Raw genomic sequence first — 16371 nt, 5'->3', positions numbered from 1 at the left:
TCAGGAAACGATGACAAACAGTACAAGAAAGGGTTTAGAGATTCAAACAAGTCCATTCAAGAAATCCCCTCGAAGAAAGTTGCCCCTACTGACGGTCTAGAACTTTTACTTGCACAATACTCACCGTTGCCTGAAGGTATCTGTTACAATTGCAGACTCCGTGGTCATCACCATAAAGAATGCAACAGACCTGCCCATGTTTTTTGCCATAGATGTGGTTTCATGAACTTTGAGACCAACAACTGTCCTTTCTGCTCAAAAAACTTTCAAAAGACTGCTTGAAAGGGCAAGCAGCTTCTCAAAATTCAAAAAATCCCTTAGAAAACCACGACTACACGATCGATTTGGTTCAATTAGGTTACCAAATGGTCGATTCTAACGATTATGTTACCCCAAACCAACCGGAAGTAAACGAATTACTTCTTAATCTCCAAAATGACGGTCGTCCTTTCGCCAAGATATCCATTTTCGACTTACCTATCATTGGTTTGCTCGATAGTGGCGCTAACAGAAGTGTTTTAGGGTCAGGAGCCGAAAATGTAATTAGAAACTGTCGTTTACAAATCCACAAAACATCTTTAGACGTTGCGACGGCAAACGGACAAAGCCTGGAGGTTTCAGGTTATGTCAATGCACCTGTGACTTTCAACGGATCAACTAAGATAGTGAGTCTGTTGGTCATTCCCACTCTGAAACAAAAATTGGTACTTGGTTCCGATTTTTGGGACATTTTTGGCATTGTACCCTCACTCCTCACTACCTTAGTTGAAGAAGTTGACTGTTCACAGAGTGCACCACAGTTATCACAAGAACAGCAAATCGAACTAGAAGAGGTCAAACAACTATTTAAAGTCGCTGTTGATGACAAACTCGATGCAACTACCCTAATTTGCCATCGAATCGAGATAAACGAAGAAGCCAAGAAGAAACCACCTGTAAGAATCAATCCGTTTCCAGTATCGCCAAAACGACAGACTCAAATCGACGCAGAGTTGAATAGAATGTTGGAGTGCGGGATCATTGAGAGATCTTACAGTGACTGGGCATTGAGACTGGTTCCAGTTGACAAAGCTGACGGCACTGTAAGACTCTGCATTGATGCCCGCAAACTTAATGAAGTCACGATTAGAGATTCATACCCCCTCCCCCATGCAGATAGAATTTTAAGTCGTCTAGGCCCGTGTGAATTCATTTCGACTATTGACTTGTCGAAGGCTTTTCTACAAGTCCCATTACACCCAAAATCCAAAAAGTTTACTGCTTTTTCAGTTTTAGGTCGCGGGTTTTTTCAATTTAGACGAATGCCCTACGGTTTGGTTAATAGTCCGGCGACGTTGGCTCGTTTAATGGACAGGATACTTGGTGGTAGTGAGTTGGAGCCGTATGTTTTCGTTTACCTCGATGACATCATCGTGGTAAGCGACACATTCGACGAACACCTGACTCGACTCCGCGAAGTGGCCTCTCGATTAAACGTAGCCAACTTATCCATTAATATTGCTAAGTCCAAGTTTTGCGTTTCCGAGGTCAGTTACTTAGGCTATATTCTTAGTAACCGTGGATTACGACCCAACCCTGATAGGGTCGAATCCATCGTTAACTATGAAAAGCCTAATTCACTTCGAGCCTTGAGAAGATTTTTAGGGATGTGCAACTACTACCGAAGATTCATTGCGAACTTCAGTGCAGTTGTACAGCCCCTAACCGATCTTCTCAAGGGGAAACCAAAACTCATCCAATGGAATCAACAGGCTGAGAAAGCGTTCGTTACAATAAAGGAGCTATTAATTAGTACCCCTATTCTAACGAACCCCGACTTTCGCAGACCTTTTTGTATCCATTGTGATGCCAGCGATCTTGCGATTGCTGGGGTACTTACGCAGTATTACGAGGACGATGAAAAACCGATCGCTTTCTTTTCGCAGAAATTAGGACCAACACAACAGCGTTACTGCGCTACAGAAAAAGAAGCATTGGCAGTACTGAAATCTGTGGAAAAATTCAGATGTTACGTCGAAGGATCCAAGTTCGTAGTTTACACAGATGCATCAGCCCTAACGTACATTTTGAGAAGCAGTTGGAGGACCTCCTCGAGGCTGTGCAGGTGGAGCATCGAGCTTCAACGGTATGATATGGAGATAAAGCATCGGCGTGGTTCAGACAACGTGGTGCCTGATGCCCTATCTCGGGCCGTTGAAGAACTCCATGTTTCACCTGGCCAGTCTAGTTGGTACCTTTCGATGGCTGCAAAAGTTGAAAACAATCCTGAAAAAAACAAAGATTATAGATTGGAAAATGGTATCTTAAAAAGATTCATAGCTTCTCCTGAACCCCACACTGATTATCAGTTCTCGTGGAAAGTATGTGTACCCCCTGATATGCAAGAGCAGATTTTAGTGGAACATCATGACGATGCTTTACATCTTGGATGTGAAAAGACTCTGGCAAGAATAAGAAAACTGTACTACTGGCCAAAAATGGCACAGTTTGTGAAGTCTTATATCGCAAAATGCTCGATATGCAAAGAATCAAAACCTACAAATCGTTCCCAACACCCACCAATGGGAACCCAAAGGATTGCTCTAAAGCCTTTTCAAATAATAGCTATCGACTTTATCCAATCACTCCCTAGGAGTAAACAAGGTTGTATTCACCTTTTCGTAGTGATGGATACCTTCTCTAAGTTCTGCCTCCTGTTTCCAGTAAAAAAGATTTCCACTTCCCAGGTGTGCAAGCTACTCGAAGAGAACTGGTTTCGTCGTTATTCCACTCCCGAGTGCTTGATATCCGACAATGCTTCGACCTTCTTATCGAAGGATTTCAAATGCTTCCTCGACAAATATGATATTCGTCATTGGACGAATCCGCGTTATCACAGTCAATCCAACCCGGTGGAAAGACTCAACCGCACCATTAACGCTTGCATCAGGACCTACGTGAGGTCTGATCAATCACAATGGGATTCTCGAGTATCGCAAATCGAACACGCGTTGAATAGCACTCCCCATAGTGCCACGGGTTTCTCACCATATAAAGTGATATTTGGTCACGAGATCGTGAATTCTGGTGAAGAACATCGAATAGATCGGGATATTGCAAGAATTTCGGATTCTGATAGACAACACGATTTACATTCCACACAAAAGTTTATTCACGACTTGGTAGCTAAAAATATAAAAAAGAATTACGATAAAAATGCAAAAACTTACAATTTACGATTCAAAAACGCAGCTCCGGTGTATGAGGTCGGTCAACAGGTGTACAAGAGGAACTTTCGTCAGTCCTCCGCCGTCGCGAAATACAACGCCAAATTCGGTCCACTTTACCTCCCCTGCACGGTCATAGCTCGTGTTGGTACAAACTCTTACGAGTTGGCTGACTCAACAGGAAAATCCATTGGTGTTTTTTCCGCCTCCGATTTAAAACCCAGTACCTGAAAAAGAGAGAAAAAAAAACAACAACAAAGCAGCTGCTCATTTATGCAAACGATACATAAAACTTACCTGACATTCCATACGATACTAATTTTCTTCCATTCCTTCCATCAGAGATCCTAGAGATGTGAAGCATAAACCTAGAATCCCTTCGAATTCCATCGGGATACGCAACCATTTCGGATGTGTTGTAGGGCCCAGCCGATCGAAAACAAAACACAACCATTGCTGATCCAGATGCTAGTAGAAAAGTATTCCTGGTTTTTCAGTCTTTTCCTCCTGCAGTTTTAGCTGAAAACAGATAAGAGATAGAAAAACAGTTAGAATTACCTAAAATCTGCCAATAATTAGCGCTTTCGAGGACTAGAACCGTGAAAATTACCTCGAAACTTTTCAAAAAGATCCATCAGCAGCTTTTCCCTGCTTTTCCAATGTTTACCTTTGAAACTTTTACCCTTCTTTTTTTTTTCATCTTCTGTTTGGTTGACTTGTGTCGTGAGTGACCGTCAAAAATAACCAAAAAAAAAAAAAACAATAAAACTGACGTTTGTCGTGAGTGACCGTCAGCAAAAATCACTACAACAGTAATACACTGAAATAAACGATACTATCCCAATCATGGGATGATTGTGGAATAGAAAACTCGTAAAAATTGACACAATAGTATAAAAATCTTATCTTGTTTAGCACAAAATAGGAAATTTCTCAATGGGACTGTTATATTCATCACCCTCACCACAAAATGAATGAAATTTCATTCATTTTGAGGAGGGACGATGGGGTAATGTAACCGTCGTTACTTTTTTTGCGTGGCTCCGCCACCTAATCCTGACATCCCTGCCCTTAGTGGAGAACCTTACAAAAGTCGCTCAGAACGGCTAACTTCACCCAAATCATCTGTCATCCCGCACGGTCACTCTCCTTCTCTGAGTTATCCATAGGCGTCGTGCTCAACCAGGGACGTCACGGGGAAGTGTGGGCACCCAGAGAGCGACGCACCGTGTAAATTTGCCTCCGAATAGATATGTATGTGTGTCGGTCCACTGAAAGTAAAGTCTCGCAAATATTTTCAGAGCGGAACATGTTCTTTTCTGTCTGTGACCTCGTTAGAGTGCGCGTCGTGTGTAGTCGAAAGTTAAAAAGTACATAAAATTACACGTATTACGAACACTGAAAGTAGTACGGTGCGGTTATTAAAAATTAGTACGATTAAGGAATTGTTAAAAGAACATAAAAAGTGTTAACAGAACTAAACAAAAAAGCAACAAAGAAAAGGTCCAAGAGGGCCTTTTCTTATTTTGTCGGCTAATTATACAGGTTAACTGTCACTACGAGCACACGGCGATATCTCGCTAACCAGGCAGAAGGAAAACCAAAACCTTGTTCGACAAAAACAAGGTTAAGTTCTGAGGACCATCCGGTGGTAAAAGGCCCGCTACATAACCTCGTTCGACCAATTTGAGGTTACCGGCGAGGACCTTTCGGCAGCACCAGTCAGGGGTCACATACAGCCAGCATCGGGCTCTTCCGGGACGCCGGAAAGACGCCTGTTGTGAACCCTGAACTACCGTAGGAAACCACCATACGCATGTGGTTAACCGTTGCTGTTCACCGAGCCAGCCGCCTGTCGCCGTTCCAGCTAAGTTCCGTGAAAAACCAAAACTAACCGCAAGTATGCCTAAATCTATGTGACGTCACAACAGGAAAATTATTATGTACAAATAAACCCCCCCCACATTATGTAAAACCTAAACTAAAGGCAGAGTACTTTACTGGGAATAATTAGTTGATCTACACCTTTTTGATTTCGTTGTTCCATTTCCGTTTCCATATTTCACTCGAGCGAATTTCCATTCGAAATTACATGTTCTGTTTATGTCCGCGTTTTGAGTAGCATAATTACTGGACCTGGGTGCTAGCATGAGAGGTAATCACCCGTGTACGCCCCTGGTTGTCTGATTCCAGTTGGATGCCTCTAGTGCGAGTTCCGCCGAAGGAAAGTGTCACGTTGCAACACACCGACCCTGAGTTCCCACCTATGTTTACTTTCAAAATTTCCCACCCACTGAGCTTCTCCGTGTTATATTCGTCACTTTTTAACGGCTTCTTTAAAAGAGAGCACTGGAAATTTTACACACGTTTCTGAAGATTTTTTGTTCGAGCTTGTACATCAGTTATCAGTGATAATCCTCCTATGTCACATATCCATGGGTTCGGATCAAAAAAATAGCCTATGAATGATACAAAAAAGACCTAAATTAATGATCCCTGACTATACATAGAATACCTTACCAGAAACCCTTTCCGACTGCTCCTATTTTTGTTTCATCCTTAATCCGATTCGATGGTTTTCGATTTCTGTCTAGGAACGACCAAATCACTTTCCATTCTCAATGTTTTACTTTCCGGTGATCTCCTTCTACGCCTTGATGGATTAAAAAACAAAAACAAATTAAATTCTGGAAGGTCGGGAATGTTTTTTTCCTATCGGAAGACGGAAGAAAAGGAGTTTATATTTACTTACCAATTTCCGGAGCACAATATATTTAACACGTACGAACTTTTCATCTTGCATACAAAGAATTGATTAACAATTAATTCACTATTTTTTGGCAAAGAACAAAGAATGTTTACAAATAAATCCTTCACTTTAAATAATCTTCCCGACGCAACCATCAAAAAGCTTTTCCAGTTTGCTTGGGCATCCCTTTCCAACATAATTCCAACAACAGCAACTTTTTATACAGAGCTGCATAATCAAATTTTAGTTTACTTTTGCATATCGGCAGCCCAAAATTACCGAAAATTGAATTGAGGATATACAAATTTTGAACAACAACCGATTAGTTATAATGGAGGTATAATCGCAACACAATTTATGAATAACTCAATTTTTCCGTGTGCGTTTTTTTTTTCAAAAACAAAAAGAAGGAAGGAAACCATCGATGTTTATTACTTTTTTATTGTAAAATTCGTTGTTTTATCTGTATCTTTTTTAAATTTATTCACTTCAAAATTTGGTTTCAACTGTTTTGTGTACCGCGTGTTTTAAAATTGTTATAGTTTTAGAAAGAAAACCGCTTGTAAAACGGATTCATTTTTCGTTCTGTGAGCCATAGTTGATGGCTGGTGTGAGATTACCGTTACTCGATGAGAATGTCGACGGGATCGTTCCCTGGGACGAGGAGGATGAAGACTTTAAACTGCTAACGGATATCGAAGCGGCCGCCGATACCGATATGGAGATAGACCGTGGTGCCCGCGAAATGGAACGGGAACATGAAAGTCTCATGTTCACCGACAACGAAAGTCTACCGGTAAGTACCCTGCAGGGTTTTCTCTTTTGACAAACTTAAAAAAAAACAAAAATCAATTTCAAGGAAACGGTATCGTCCGACATGAGCATGGACGGAATAGTTTTAGATTCTGACGACGAAGATGCTCTGGAAGAGTATTCGATCTATCAAGAGGCTAAAAAGATTAAAAAACAAGCGGAAGCTGAAACGCAGGAACAAGAAGCGATCGAAAACGGAAACTTTCACACTGGCGAAAGTGAACCGGAAAAGGATCTAGATGCCATTAACCGACGGTACTTGGGCAAGGGAAACGTGTCCCAGAAACCTCAAACCATGACCAGTGCGTCCGGTGAACTGGCAATATTGAATTTAAGGAGACCGATACTGCCCGCGAAACAGCTTCTATGCAACTATTTGAAGCGCATGGAACAAGGGCCACTTCAAGGAGAAAACCCGAAACAATCTAAGGAAAACATCAACAGCCAGTTGAAAATGTCGTCATCAAACTTGGCGGTCGACACGATTTTGGCGCCCAGCAAACGACGAGCGCTTTGCGAGAAAAATGGAAAGTAAACCTGCTGTGACGATCGGATCTCAAGAAGATCTTTATTTGTTTGAGATGATCTAACAAATTTTGATATCATTAAGACCAAATATTCAAATGTGAATAAAAGAAAGACGTTTTTTTTTATTCATTTTTCCTTGAAAATCAGCAGAAAATCAATTTTGATAAAATTACGATCAATGTGATGCAGAACATGTTGTAAACAAATGCTGAAGAGATGAGCTTGATAGACGCAAAGCGAGAAAATTTATCACGTAAATTGTTATGGACTGCTGGTGTCTTCACTTACCCCGCTTTATGGGGTAAGTGGGGACGGTAGATTTGCCCTTTGATTTCTCAGGAAATTGTCAACAAATTTGTGTTTTCTTGGTTGAATAGTTACTTTATTGCTTGAGCCGTCCAAAATTTTGAAAAAAGTTTTTGGTACCTACTATTAGTAAAGCATCTTTCAATGATTATTGAGTGTAATTTATGTTGCAATGCACGAGATCCGATTTTATAGAAAATATATACCTACTTATTCCAGAACAAACAAGTACTTTTCCCACCCAACTTTTCGTGATCCGAATGCTAAATAAAGCTAAACTGTATTGGATGAAGGAGAGAAAATTGAAAAAAATGTGTAAGCATCACGTCTGAATAAAGCCGTCCCCACTTACTCCTGGTAGGGTTTAGAGACGAAATTTTAGATTTTAGTAAATAAACACTTTTTTCTTCATTTTAACCGCCGTTTCCTTTCTTAACTGGTTGTTTCGAATGTAAGGATTGTTTCAATGTAGAGTTTTTTTGGCAAGATCCAGCTACTAGTTTACGAGAAATTTACTATTGAAAAAGATGTAAGTCCATTTTTATTACTTATTTACAATATGATAAATATGACACAAATAAACAGAATGCAAAAGACTTTGATTTATTCTTTAAAATAAGGTACACCGGGGCAAGTGCAAACTCGGGGCAAGTGCAAACGATCAACTTTCCTCTGTTACAAAAAAATTAAAAAATATTTCTTCTTCTAGAAGTTGTTGTTGTTGTCCAAACCAACAATCTGACATAGATAAACTGAACTTTCTTTCAATTATTCACTAAAAACACGGCACTGTTTGATTACACACGAATTCAAGTACGTACTAGACATGAAAAGTGTGTTTTTGTTTTGCTTTTTTTGGCTACAAAAAAGGGCATTCAAATCCGATTTTTCGTCGAAAGGTGAGTGCTTGGGACTGATATTCAGATGAAAGCAGAAAATTAATGATAAATTTTCAGTAGACCCTAAAAATTGTGAAAATAATATTCACTCCTGTCAACCCACACTGCGGGGCAAGTGCAAACGACACTACCGGGGTAAGTGCAAACGCACCTTTAAGCCATGTAACATCAGACATTAAAAAAAAATCATCTCAAAAATGGTTCAGCATTATATTAGAGTGGTCAGAAAGGGTATCCAAAGTGTTGTATCTGAAGCGGATATTCAAAATTCCGTAATGCCTTGGCAAATGAAGGTCTTTTGCTTCAAATAACAGTCAGCAAAACTGAAGTTCCAAAAAGTAATTAATATAGCAGAAAAACAGCAAATACATAAAAAAAAGTTGATAAAACATACCGGAACATGCATTAAATTCGTTTAAGTAACGATACACTGACGCATCTTTGAATAAGTTTGGAAAAAGCATTGCGTTTGCACTTGCCCCCATAAACGGGGCAAGTGCAAACTTAGAAATTTTTTCACAAAAGTGCCGTTATTTTTTACCAACATTTTTTAATTTTTCACTTTCTACGGGAATTTGTTGAGAACCATTTTAATGATGCAACGAACGATAATTGATAATTTTTGAAGATTTACATATTTTTCTAGGACATGTGAAAGTTGAACTATGGTGAAAACCGTTTGCACTTGCCCCGGTGTACCTTATATTAAAAGTCAACTTGGTTTAAATTTCCTTCAAATGTTCGCCTTTATTTCTGTATTTTACGATTTTACCTGACGGGGAAAAATGAACAGAAAAAAACATCTGTAACTTTATGTGCTGTAACTGTGTAATATACCTACCTACCTTACTAGGAAAATTATTATTATTAAATCATTATTAAATTTTTCTACATTTATGCCTAAAAAAGTGTACAAATTTTTTAAATAAATTTTATTTAACCCTTGAATCTAGACTAGAGCCAAAAACTGATTACACCTAGGTCTTTTTTTACACTGATAATACGTACCGCGTGAAAAAAAAACCGTGTAAAAAAACCGTGCTAATTGCGGAAAACCGTGTAAAAAAGACCTTCATATTTATGCAGCTTTGAAACTTGAAACAATAAGACATGTAACTAGACACTTTAGACCTTAGACCTGACACCAGAGACCTGAGACTTGAGACCTGAAACTTGAGACTTGAGACTTTAGACTTAAGACATGAGACCTGAGATCTTAGACTTGCGAACTGGTACCTTAGACTTGAGACCTGACAATTGAGACATGAGACCTGAGAACTGATACGTGAGACCTGAGACTTTCGACATGACACCTGAGACCCGAGACCTGAGACCTGAGACAAGAGACCTAAGGCATGGGAAATTAGACCTGAGACCTGAGACACAAAACATGAGACCTTAGACATTAGACATGAGACATGAGACCTGAGACCTGAGACATGAGTCATTAGACATTAGACCTGAAACATTAGACATGAGACATGAGACATGATACATTAGACATTAGACATTAGACATGAGACATGAGGCATGAGACCTGAGACATGAGACTCGAGACTTACCTGAGACATGAGACATAAAACATGAGACATTAGACATGAGACATGAGACATGAAACATTAGACCTGAGGCTTGAGACCTGAGACATGAGACATTAGACCTGAGGCTTGAGACCTGAGATATGAGACATGAGACATTAGACAAGAGACTTGAGACATGAGACATTAGACAAGAGACTTGAGACATGAGACATGAGACATTAGACATGAGACATTAGACATAAGACATTAGACATTAGACATGAGACATGAGACATGAGACATTAGACCTGAGACTTGAGACCTGAGACCTGAGACATTAGACATTAGACATGAGGTTATGTCTCATGTCTCATGTCTCAGGTCTCAAGTCTCAGGTCTAATATCTCATGTCTCATGTCTCAGGTCTCATGTCTCAGGTCTCAGGTCTAATGTCTCATGTCTCAGGTCTCATGTCTCATGTCTCATGTCTCAGGTCTCAAGTCCAGGTCTAATGTCTCATGTCTCATGTCTCAGGCCTCATGTCTAATGTCTAATGTCTCATGTCTCATGCCTCAGGTCTCATGTCTCAGGTCTCATGTCTCAGGTCTCAGGTCTCATGTCTCAGGTCTCAGGTTTCATGTCTCATGTCTAATGTCTCAGGTCTAATGTCTCATGTTTCATGTCTCATGTCTCATGTCTAAAGTCTCATGTCTCGTGTCTCGTGTCTGAGGTCTCAGGTCTCATATTTCAGGTCTCATGTCTCAGGTCTGATGTCTCAGGTCTCATGTCTCAGGTCTCGTGTCTGAGATCTCAGGTCTCATATTTAAGGTCTCAGGTCTCAGGTCTCAGGTCTCAGGTCTCATGTCTTATGTCTCAAGTCTCAGGTCTCAGGGGTCTCATGTTTCACGTTCTTAGTCTCAGAGTTAAGATTTTCCCAACTTCGAAAGATTCTAAATGTTTTCCTTTGAAAAGGACTATTTTCTCTCAAAAACCGTGTTAATTCGCGAAAACCGTGTAAAAAAAACCGTGTTAATTCCCGAAAACCGTGTAAAAAAAGCCGTGTAAAAAAAAAAACGTGTAAAAGAAAACCTAGGTGTACATTGTTTGTAATCAGCTCGGCACCAAGAAATTTAAAAATGTTGTGGGTTCAAAATTGTTCATTCCGATAAAAGATATTATTATAAAAGTCTGCCCTAGAAGCATTAATTCACGAAATTTCAATATTTTTCTGTTTTCCGGTTAACCGCATTCTCTAAAGTTCTAGCAAATTCTCGAACATGGGCCACTTTCGTTTTTCGACTGCTTGGCAATCCCCTCGTAAAACAGCACGCGGTATCGACCCGAATCGAAGTAAACAAACTCTCGAAATTTCCAAGGCGCGAGAGTTTTCCGTTTCCATCTCACAACGCCCGGCCGCCATGCTCTCACTCTCCCATGCGGTTTCTCAACTTATCTCACCACGAACGAGAACAATGCGCGCGTCTTTAACCCCAATCGAGAGGGGTGGTCTCTGGTAGAAACATCCAGAAAGTTCTCGAACCTTCTGGACGGTTCGCGAACGTTCTCCAGCTGACGGCTGAACTGTTTCCGGTTTGCTCGCTCTCTCACTTTCTCGCACGGGATAGCGTTTTGCTCGCCCTTTCGATCGCATGCATTGCACGGCGTCGTTCGGCGTCGTCAGCTGTGCCGGGCTTCCGTCGAACTTTCTAGCATTTGCCGGCACCTTCTATGATGTGTGCTTCGTACAATATAAACGCGCCGGCTCGTGGTGTTCGGTAAGTATTCAAACGCCAAAAGCCAGTGAGTGAGGAAGAGCTCTATCGCAAGCGCCTAGCCAAGAACATAAAACAAGAGTGTGTCATTGAAGGTTTTTCCTAATCAGTGAAGAAAGCAGTGAAAGAAAATTTAAAAAGTTGTGAATTAAGTGATAGTTATCTTTGCCAGTGGTACAACAAAAATCAGTCAAAGTAAGTATCGTCATGATGATAGCTTCTAAGAAACGGAATTTTCATTCATTTTCGCATGGTGATTAAGGTCAATGATTCTAGAATTTTCTTTAAAAGTTTTTCCTTCGAACACGTTTTTTTTCGATTTAATCAGTGAACTTAATAATTCACACGTGATTCTCTTGTCGAAGTTTCCATATGTGACAAGAATGAATCAATTATCTACACGTTTATATTTTTCTTTTTTTAAATAAAGTTTCAAGAAAAAAATCATTGCGTCATATTTTAACTTAACTGTCCCTACAATTTTCCGGATTCAGTTCAGGTTTTCTTCTTTAAAATATTTCATATTTTTCTCAGAATTCAAAAGCTTGGTAATTATTTCGATGTCTAAATTCGTTGAAAAATTTCATTAACGCAGATAAATTTTAATTAGTACCAGACATTTAAATATTGTAATACCTATTCGTTCTTTTCTTTCATTGACCTTCTGCCATACTACGATGATTTCTTGACCTTGACTTACTCATTAGATTTAATTTTTAAATCTTGAATGAAATAAAATACTTAGGCATGACGTTTCTTTTTTAGTCTGAAAATCGAATGTCGACTGAACCCTTAACTAACATTTTCTTCTCCATCCTCTTTCCAGATGCCGGAAGCCGAAGTTGAGACCTTTGCGTTCCAGGCTGAGATCGCTCAGCTGATGTCGCTGATCATCAACACCTTCTACTCGAACAAGGAAATCTTCCTGCGTGAGTTGATCTCCAACTCTTCCGATGCGCTGGATAAGATCCGCTACGAGTCGCTGACCGAGCCCTCGAAGCTAGACAGCGGCAAGGAGCTGTTCATCAAGATCATCCCGAACAAGGAAGCCGGCACACTGACCCTCATCGATACCGGTATCGGTATGACCAAGGCCGATTTGGTCAACAATCTCGGTACGATTGCCAAGTCCGGCACGAAGGCTTTCATGGAAGCCCTGCAGGCTGGTGCCGACATCAGTATGATCGGTCAGTTCGGTGTGGGTTTCTACTCTGCTTACCTGGTGGCCGATAAGGTGGTCGTTTACTCCAAGAACAACGATGACGAACAGTACGTGTGGGAATCTTCGGCCGGAGGTTCGTTCACAGTTCGCTCCGACCCTGGCGAGCCATTGGGCCGTGGTACCAAGATTGTTCTACACATCAAGGAAGATCAACTTGAGTATCTGGAGGAGAGCAAGATCAAGTCCATTGTCAACAAGCACTCGCAGTTCATTGGCTACCCGATCAAGCTGCTGGTGGAGAAGGAACGTGAGAAGGAAGTCAGCGATGATGAAGCCGAAGAAGAAAAGAAGGAGGAGGAGAAGAAAGATGATGAGCCAAAGATCGAAGATGTTGAGGACGACGAAGAGAAGAAGGACAAGAAGAAGAAGACCGTCAAGGTGAAATACACCGAAGATGAGGAGCTTAACAAGACCAAGCCTATCTGGACCCGTAATGCTGACGACATCTCCCAGGAGGAATACGGAGAGTTCTACAAGTCGCTTTCCAACGATTGGGAAGATCATCTGGCCGTTAAGCACTTCTCCGTTGAAGGTCAGCTGGACTTCCGTGCGCTTCTGTTCGTTCCTCGTCGTATGCCCTTCGATTTGTTTGAAAACAAGAAGAAAAAGAACAACATCAAGCTGTACGTGCGACGAGTATTTATTATGGACAACTGCGAAGAAATCATCCCAGACTACCTGAACTTCATCAAGGGTGTCGTCGATTCGGAAGATCTTCCTCTGAACATTTCCCGTGAGATGTTGCAGCAAAACAAGATCTTGAAGGTCATCCGCAAAAACTTGGTCAAGAAATGTCTGGAGCTGTTCGAAGAACTCGCCGAAGACAAGGAAACGTACAAGAAGTTCTACGATCAGTTCAGCAAGAATCTGAAGCTCGGAATCCACGAAGACAGCCAGAACCGTCAGAAGTTGGCCGATCTTATGCGTTTCAACACTTCGGCCTCGGGTGATGAGTACTGTTCATTGGCTGAATACGTCAGCCGTATGAAGGAGAATCAGAAACACATCTACTTCATCACCGGCGAAAGCATCGACCAGGTCAAGAACTCTGCCTTCGTTGAGCGTGTCAAGAAGCGAGGATTTGAAGTTGTGTACATGACTGAAGCCATCGATGAGTATGTCATCCAGCAGCTGAAGGAATACCAGGGCAAACAGCTGGTATCCGTCACCAAGGAAGGTTTGGAGCTGCCAGAAGACGAAGAAGAAAAGAAGAAACGGGAGGAAGACAAGGCCAAGTTCGAGAACTTGTGCAAGGTCATGAAGCAGGTCCTGGACAACAAAGTCGAAAAAGTTGTCGTTTCCAACCGTCTGGTCGATTCGCCATGCTGTATCGTTACGTCGCAGTATGGCTGGTCCGCTAACATGGAACGTATCATGAAGGCTCAGGCCCTCCGTGATTCGTCTGCCATGGGCTACATGGCCGGAAAGAAGCACCTGGAAATCAACCCGGATCATTCCATCGTCGAAACTCTGCGTGTGCGTGCCGATGCTGACAAGAACGACAAAGCCGTTAAGGATCTGGTCATTCTGCTATTCGAGACCGCCCTGCTGTCGTCTGGCTTCTCTCTGGATGAACCTGGAGTACACGCTTCCCGCATCTACCGTATGATCAAGCTGGGTCTCGGAATCGACGAAGACGAGAGCATGAACACGGAAGAATCCGCCCCGGCCGCTGGAGGTGATGCCCCACCCCTAGTGGATGACTCCGAGGATGCCTCGCACATGGAGGAAGTCGATTAAGTTCTCGAAAAGCCTTGAATGATATTTTAAGTAGCGCTAAATAAGCCAGGTTTTTACTTATTTTCGGTCGTATGAATGTGACGCATTTTTTGTTTGCCACGTGATTGGAGTTTGAGTGAATTTGTCGGGTTTTAATTTTACGCGGGTCTCGTATAGATAACAACCTTTTTGAGTTTAACCCGCGTTCTAGCGGTTTACCGTTCAGTAAGACGCTTAAAGTAGTAGTCATTAACGTTTTTGTGAAACTAAGCCAATCTTGTCTTGTTTCCAGAAATAACTTACACATTCTGAACTGAATACCTACATGTAATAGACAAAGTTAAAAAATTCAAATGCACTTAAAATCGGTGTAAATAAATAAACTTGTTTAAAAAAATCCTATCTTTTCTCATTACAAAATCCGAAATAAGTGGATGCCTGAATAACACAATTTAGAACCTCGAGGTTCTTCCTATCTTCTTAAATTTCAATGCTCGCTAGAAGACAAAAAAAAGGCAGCAACAATAAATTTAAAGTTAAATACTGATGGCAACATTCTAAGCCCGGATGAGGCATAAATAAAGATCAGAATATAAGACAAAATCAGCATAAAACTTCTTACTAAAATTTATTTTAAGACTAATTTATGGTTAATCATAACCCAGTCAAAAATGACGGACTCGAGTAGAAAAGGAAATTTCTCGAAGAGAAAGTTACCTAAAATCCTAGATTCGGATTTATTAGTACATATTAGATATCGTCTTTAAAAAAAAGTTGAATCCATTTTTTAAAAGGGGTGAGCTTACTGAATACAGATTCGCAATCGGTTGATAAAAATTAACCACACCATCGACAAATTTCGTGGAACTTCTGGATGGTTCCATCCAGCATGGTAGAGATAAAAGAAAAAGCGCGCGCTTTTTCGATACTCTTTTTTTTTAAAATTCGGACATGTGATGAATGCTGCACTGAACCTTGAAAATACCCAAACTTGAGAACTTTCTCCGCCAACCCGAATGAAACTCCCTCCCTACAGGTTTGGCTATTGGTGGCATAGCTCAAAGTTAAGCTCTTAAAGGAGAACTCATCCCCCAAAATCTGATACCACAATAAAATGGAAATCAAAATAAAAAAAATATCGCCAGGTACAGGAATCACACCCATACCTGCAATGCCTTTGCGATTACCATCTCAGGATGCTAACCGCTCGACCACCGGAGAGTCGTTGAGAGAGGCAGCTACATCATCGTATAAGTGAGACTTTCTGCGAATGAAGCGGGAATAAAAGTTATCCCCCAAAAAAAAACAGTTCTTCGCTTTGTACTTACCCCCCAAACCTAAATCTGCCACGATGGAGGTAACAGAATCAGATGCGCTTACAACAAAAACCCCCCAAACAAACAGTTCTTCGCTTGAAGGACAAGTTTGGCTTATTGGCAAGCTGTGATTTTTTCACAAACTTAAGTTGTCAATCTTGAACTTAGGTTTGGCGGGTGGCAGTTCTCAAGTTTGGGTATTTTCGATTTTCAGTGTGGCAGTTTTCCAGATAGGAATGCGACAAAGTGGTCGAAAAATCAAAATTGGCTCATTTTCGATCAAGGGTAATAAAATTAGACAACAAAACATCAATATTTTAA

At 40.9% G+C, this 16371-nt stretch overlaps 2 protein-coding genes across 2 annotated transcripts; both read left to right on the top strand.

The window, feature by feature from the left end:
• The first annotated feature begins 6364 nt into the window (after positions 1–6364).
• On the top strand, positions 6365–7771 carry LOC129757872 (uncharacterized). Its single transcript, XM_055755226.1, has 2 exons — positions 6365–6751; positions 6815–7771. The coding sequence occupies exons 1-2, from the start codon at positions 6557–6559 to the stop codon at positions 7301–7303; spliced, it is 684 nt and encodes a 227-aa protein (XP_055611201.1). The 5' UTR covers positions 6365–6556; the 3' UTR covers positions 7304–7771.
• A 4006-nt stretch (positions 7772–11777) lies between these two features.
• On the top strand, positions 11778–15131 carry LOC129751657 (heat shock protein 83). Its single transcript, XM_055747294.1, has 2 exons — positions 11778–11988; positions 12620–15131. The coding sequence occupies exon 2, from the start codon at positions 12620–12622 to the stop codon at positions 14753–14755; it is 2136 nt and encodes a 711-aa protein (XP_055603269.1). The 5' UTR covers positions 11778–11988; the 3' UTR covers positions 14756–15131.
• Positions 15132–16371: the final 1240 nt, after the last annotated feature.

Source organism: Uranotaenia lowii, chromosome 3, assembly GCF_029784155.1.
Source record: "Uranotaenia lowii strain MFRU-FL chromosome 3, ASM2978415v1, whole genome shotgun sequence".
Lineage (NCBI taxonomy): Eukaryota > Metazoa > Arthropoda > Insecta > Diptera > Culicidae > Uranotaenia > Uranotaenia lowii.
Note: the sequence above shows the minus strand (reverse complement) of the source record. Positions and strands in the feature narration are given on the sequence as shown.

What these genes read in the sequence shown, in the direction of transcription:
- LOC129757872 (XM_055755226.1), top strand. Translation starts at nt 6,557, where the DNA reads ATGGCTGGTGTGAGATTACCGTTACTCGATGAGAATGTCGACGGGATC. An exon ending in CCGACAACGAAAGTCTACCG is followed by an intron (nt 6,752 to 6,814) that starts GTAAGTACCCTG and finishes ATCAATTTCAAG; the next exon opens with GAAACGGTATCGTCCGACAT.
- LOC129751657 (XM_055747294.1), top strand. Translation starts at nt 12,620, where the DNA reads ATGCCGGAAGCCGAAGTTGAGACCTTTGCGTTCCAGGCTGAGATCGCT.